The sequence below is a fragment of the Pygoscelis adeliae genome, unplaced genomic scaffold, assembly GCF_000699105.1.
Source record: "Pygoscelis adeliae isolate BGI_AS28 unplaced genomic scaffold, ASM69910v1 Scaffold458, whole genome shotgun sequence".
Classification (NCBI taxonomy): Eukaryota; Metazoa; Chordata; class Aves; order Sphenisciformes; family Spheniscidae; genus Pygoscelis; species Pygoscelis adeliae.
The window spans coordinates 198,900-204,941 of record NW_008825352.1 but is presented as its reverse complement, the minus strand read 5'-3'; the positions used below and the strand labels follow the sequence as shown (position 1 = coordinate 204,941).

The 6,042-nt window shown below is 41.7% G+C and overlaps 1 protein-coding gene across 1 annotated transcript in view; it reads right to left on the bottom strand.

The window, feature by feature from the left end:
* Positions 1-6,042, bottom strand: part of KCTD19 (potassium channel tetramerization domain containing 19) — a 24,908-nt gene that overhangs the window by 11,720 nt on the left and 7,146 nt on the right. Inside the window, exons 9-11 of the mRNA XM_009330373.1 lie at positions 4,837-4,997; positions 1,951-2,054; positions 1,419-1,561 (exon numbers count right to left, since the gene is read on the bottom strand). Of these exons, the coding sequence (XP_009328648.1) occupies positions 1,419-1,561; positions 1,951-2,054; positions 4,837-4,997 (408 nt within the window). The remainder of the gene's footprint in view (positions 1-1,418; positions 1,562-1,950; positions 2,055-4,836; positions 4,998-6,042) is intronic.

The window sequence follows — 6,042 nt, the reverse complement described above, 5'->3', positions numbered from 1 at the left end:
CTTGTTACTTGGGAGAAGAGACCGACCCCCACCTCGCCACAACCTCCTTTCAGGTGGTTGTAGAGAGCGATGAGGTCTCCCCTCAGCCTCCTTTTCTCCAGGCTAAACAACCCCAGTTCCCTCAGCCGCTCCTGATACAGGCCAGGATGCCATTGGCCTTTCCCAGAAATACTCTTAGCCCTAGAACATGATTATCTCTGCTAGTAATTATTAGCATTGTGCTTGGTCCTACCCAATTTACACTCTCTCCAACAATTCCCGGGCATGGTTTGGCCATTCAGATGTTCCCGGAACTGTTTGCAGCGGCCGGGAGGAGTGAAACCACCATCTCCGGGAGGTTAAAGCAGATGACTGGCAGAAAGGCAGCTGGCCTCAGTGACCAGAAACGTTCCCTGACATTAGTTTGCTTTGCTTGTATAGATATAACCGTAGTGTCTGACATCTGGCTGCCTGTGCCTTTCATGTCAGACATGAAAGCAAGCGGTGGTTATTATATCAAAGAAGCCACTGGTGTAACAGGGCTATTGACTTTGGGGAAAAGGAATGAAAATACCTACTCCTCTTGGAAACAGGTAAATGTGCTAAAAATGACCACATCAGCTGGTGACCCGTAGCGGATATTCTGCCTACTAGAAACGATCCAACAAGCAAGGGCTTCCAGAACTGAAGAGACCCAAAGATCTTCTGATGCCAGGCAAACCTTCATTGCTGAATGCAAAAAATTGTAACACGTAGCGGTGGCAGAAGCAGGGAAACTGCTACAAGAAGCCATAGCACCAAAGGGTCTGTTCCGAGCAATCTCAGGGGCAAGTGAAGCACGAATATCCTTAGGAGACCGGTGTTTTAAGCCATTTCAATTTCTGAGGATTGACAAAATTTAGAGACCTAATAGATTGATACGCATATGGAGGGAGAGTGCCCTCCCCTCTTTAGGCACCCGTGTTCCTCCATTCCTGTTCCACTGCAGTTTTGGAAGATATATTTTTCAGCACTAGAACAGAGACACCGGTAGAGGGGGCAGATGGAGTGTTTTTCAGCTGGACTAGCCAGACTTTGCTGTCTCTGCCGTATAAAAAGACAAAGAAATCTGAGGAGGGATGCAATGATCTCATCAATAAAAACATTTTCCTTTTTGCTAAAGGCGTGCACGCAATGCACCGATCTGTGATACAGCCTGCAGTACAAGTGTCTGGCGTATCGATCCTTAAAGACATACACATGGAAACAAAAACATCTCTCACAATCTCTAAATCCCAGTAATTTATGTTTAGATAGAATAGTTTACTTTGGGACTAAAAAGAAAAGTCTTAATTCTACTGGATAATATTTCTACCAAAACCAGAAGGCAAATCCCCATGCTTGCTTCCCCGACAGCCCTCTAATAATATAAAAGAAGCGCATAAATTCACTCTGCTTACTTAAATTCAGCTGGCAAAAACAATTTCCCAAGTCTTAGAAAGTTGAGAACGTGCCGAAACATTTGCCCATCTCCATGGATTAGAAGACTTTGACCATACGTGATCCAACAGACTTTCTTGTCATTTGACAGCAGCTCTGGGTACTACAAAAGTAAAAATACATTAAGGCCAGATTTCTGGTGTTAGTGATGGAGAGAAAGAAATCCAAACAGGATTTTTCCTTCCTCAGTAAAAGAATTAAACCAGTTCCATCAAGTCTATTTACATTATTGGTCAAAATACTTATATTATTAGCCCAGAAAGTACTTTCTTGGGAAGTCCCAAGAGTTGTTTCCTTCAGGTACTTGAACATACTTCCCTTAGTACAAAATGCCCAGTCTACATGTGAAGCTCTGATAACTCCAAGTTTTCAGGTCAAAACCATTCTAATAATTCTTATTGCTAGAAATATAGATTCTAGTCTGCAGAATTATAAATTCTGTCTAGGAAGGTTCACGTGAAGGCAATGCAAAGACAAATACTTTACCTGTACCTTCAATAAAGTCTGTAAGTAAGTTTCATACCAGTTACTTCCTACATAAACTTTCACAATCTGGCGGAGTGAGCATACGGATACTTCTGCTGTCCAGTCTGCGTCTAGAGATGGAGTAACAAATGGAAAGGGGACAACTAAAATAACTGCAAGTGGTGGCTATTTTGTTACGGATACCAAGTTAATATGATACGGGGTTTTACATCAAAATATTGCAACTAATAATTCTTTGAAACAGTGAGGTAATAGAGCGTACTCTATGCACACAGAGCTGGAACTCTCACGCTTTGTTTCGGGGTCACACGCAACTGCAAGCGAAAGGCAAGTCCGGACGCAATGTCACAACAGCAGGCAACTTGGTCCATCCATGCTGCAGCCAAACCACCTCTCCTCAGTCGGTTAAAAAATAATACTAGCAAGAAGGCTACACGCATTAGCATAGCGATGTTTGCTCTGCTGAGCAGGCGCATTTATGTCACCTAAGGTAGGTGAAGCTACGTATACTGTTACGTTGCCACAGAAAGAAATAATTTACTTGTGAAGTATTGGAAATAAGGGGGAAATCTGAAAGGTCTTTGAAAGCGAAGACTCGGCTCGTCAGGAAGTGTAAAGCTAGTGGAATTCCAGGGCAACCTGGAATAGGGCTGCTGCACCGTCTTCCATCCTCGCAAGGAGCCCCACTTCGTTATTTCCTTTGAAGATGACAGTATTGGGGCAGGTACAAGCCTCAAAGAGCAGCTACGCGCAGAGAGCAGGTATAATGTAACAGCTTTGGGTAGGTTTTAGTCTGGGTTCAGTCCACGTCTTACCTTAGCGTGGCAACAAAAATCTGGGCAAGTTTCTGTTGAAATAATTAACAATATAGTTCACATTACTATTTCTAGTAAGTCAGTCCTGGGACACTGCTTTAGGAAAATCAAAATACATTTGCATTCAAAAGAAATTGTTAAAAATAAACAAACTTAACTTTGAAAAGGGCTCCACCACAAAGGATTTTGTTTCTGACAATAGCCCAGGCCTTTACAGAAGATACAGGTAAGTCATGCTCTTAAAGAAATTATTTATAGGGCTATGGATAACTGTATTAATAGATTCTACTATCTCTAAACAATGAACAAACTAGCATGTGCTTGTCTGATGTAGCTGCTATAATGGGACTATCCATCTTCCATAACACATGTACAACTGAAGCATCATTTACTGCTAAGACATTTGTGTCACAGAGTTGTTTTTTTCTAACATGCGTTATCCAACGGGCTACACAATAATGACACAGAATTCCGTAACTGCTGCTTCAATTTAAGATCAAACCCTCTTTCTCAAGGATTATAAATGCCATCTAAGAATTGATAAGATTCACTCCTTTCTACATACACTCCTATTGCGTGGTGGGGCAGGGAAGAATACTTCAAACATAAGCCACTTCACCTTATCCTGGTGAAGGATGCTGACGGCTCAAAACTGGAAGGATAAGCGTGCCCTACGGAAAAACTCAAAGGACCTTGAGGGTGGAGTAAGCTGGAAGTAAGGTCGCAGCTACAAAATAAGAAGTCAGACTTGCAAATAAACAGTAGGAAATACAGTGAGGATCCTACAAGCTGAAGTTTGAACCAGGAAGCTTGTGCTTGGATGGGGCAAAGGGATGTCTGCTCTCATTCATCACAGAGATTGTTTGCCACCAGTGGAACAGGGAACTGCAAATGAGACTGTAGGATGTGCTGAGGAAGCTAACTCCAGCAGAATTAATAGTAGAATAGCCTAAAACTGGATTACCTTGTACAGAGTGTGATTAAATTTATCTTTCCTGGAGCACATGGCATAACAGAAAAGGTGGAAAGAACTGGCTGTGTTCAGCCTTAGGAAGAACAGGTTAGAGGAGGATCTTATCACTGTCTACAGCGTAGGGAAGACAGAGCCAGACTCTTCTTGGAGGTGCCAAGTGCTAGGCCAAGAGGCAATGGAAAAAAGTTGGAACATAGGAAATTACATGTATGACTTCATTTAGCGCAAGGGTAGTCAACTATTGGAACAGGAGTCCCGAAAGGCTGCAGGATCTCCATCCTTGGAGATACTGAAAGCTTTTCCTGGTAAGGTCCTGAGCAACCCAGCCTGCTCTGAGAAGAGAGTTGGACTAAATGACCTCCAGACATCTCTTCTGACCTAAATTCTATGAATATGGGGCAACTAGGATAGGTGAAAAGAAAAATCCTTCGGTTAAGCAGGGAATCATATTAACCCTCGTTAAAAAGCCACAATAAGGGCTGATAGAAAATGTCACGATTTTTCTATAGATGCATTAGAGGAGAAGAGGGGATAAACCAACATGGAAACAGCATTTAAGTTAAAGGTCAGTTTAGCAAGAGCTAATTGTGGCTGTGAATGCACTTAGGCTGGAAGTTAGAAATAGATTCCTTGGTTTAACAGCAAGAGTTGTAAGAACATTCCCACATCAGAAATGTGGGAGCAAAAGAAACCTCGCTATCTTTAAGGTAGAACATGAAAGTAACTTGGACTGTCTTGGCTTGAAGGAACTGGATTCAGCAAATTAGTTCAGTCATGAATAAAACTGGCAAGTCTAGCGAGTAAAGTTATCAAAAAACATGAACAGTACTACCTAAACCCAGTGTAGACTTGCTCTATGTTTCACCTAGAACCTAATGTTACTACTCCAGTGTTCACTGATCGGCAACAGCCAGTTAATAAAGCAACGGAGTAGCAGTAGATGTTTGGAAAACACACACTGTCCGTCAGTGAGACCTTCAGGTTATTTCCCTACTGTAACAATCCCTCAAAAGTAGATGTAAATCATTGACTGATGAATTGTATTCAGGCAATACTGCTCATTCTACTTCAAAATGAAAGAGTTCTCGAGAAATCGTGACTTACCATAATCTCTGCTCTCTGCTGGCAGCTGTTGTTTCAGATAGCGTTTTAAAGCATCTTTCATTGGCTCATATGTGGTGTCCCTTTTGTCCAAATAAGCACAGACCTCTTCGATTTCAGAAATATTTTCAGTGAGAGGAAGTCGGCAAGTTCCCAGCCAATTCCTATCCAAAAGAAGGGGAAATCACGAAACTTTTTATCCTTGCTTTGTATTTTTACTGCTTATTTTTAATGAGTGCAAGCCAGGAAATGTGAATTCTCCTAAAAGTGTTTTTTGCATAAAAAACACTTTCATAATTCTCCTAAGGTGTTTTTTGCACCTACTGAGCTTTACTCGTAACTTTCCACGTCATTTTTGTATTGAGAACAATCCAACATCAACAAATAGAGCTATTGCAATGGAGCCATCAGATAATGATCTGCAATAGTTTTGAATAAAGCTTTTAATACGGTATTTCTCCTACACTGCATCATTTACTAGTGCCAACAGCAAGTGCAGACAAGATACCAGGGGCAGAGATGAGCTGACTGTATGTTTGACCTTCCTGTTGTCTTTCTACCGCCCTTTACAGATTGGATATTATGTGTTCGTGCTAAATTTAAAGTTGGTTAAAGGTGCAGGAAGTTTTTCAATCTGCGGTTGATGGAAATACGTGCGGCTGAGCATCTAATTGCGTGGCAGGCTTGAATCACAACCAGCTGGATTCATTGTGATTTCTTTTGGTTTTCTTTTCTTAATTCAAATCATAACAAGCAGGTGAAAGAAAATGGTACATGCTTTTTAATAGAGAGTATTAATAAGTGTATTTTAATGGCTAGCTTTACGACTCACCTAGTGAGTGTCTGCATTTAAAAAAAAACAACCAAAAACCCTCTGTCACAGCAAAGATGTCTGACCTCTACATTTACATTTTCACCTATTTCAGGAAAGAGGTGCTAATGATTCACTAAGGAGCCATTTTCCTATACGATAGGGATTTTATTAAACCAGTACACTGGTATGGTAAGTCCGAGCAATAAAGCCAACAATATGGAGAACTATGTCTCAAAGGATCAAGTTAAACCACAGCATTCATGAGGTGTTGGAGTGTGTCCAGAGAAGGGCAACGAGGCTGGTGAGGGGTCTGGAGAACAAGTCTGATGAGGAGCGGCTGAGGGAGCTGGTGTTGTTTAGCCTGGAGAAAAGGAGGCTGAGGGGAGACCTCATCG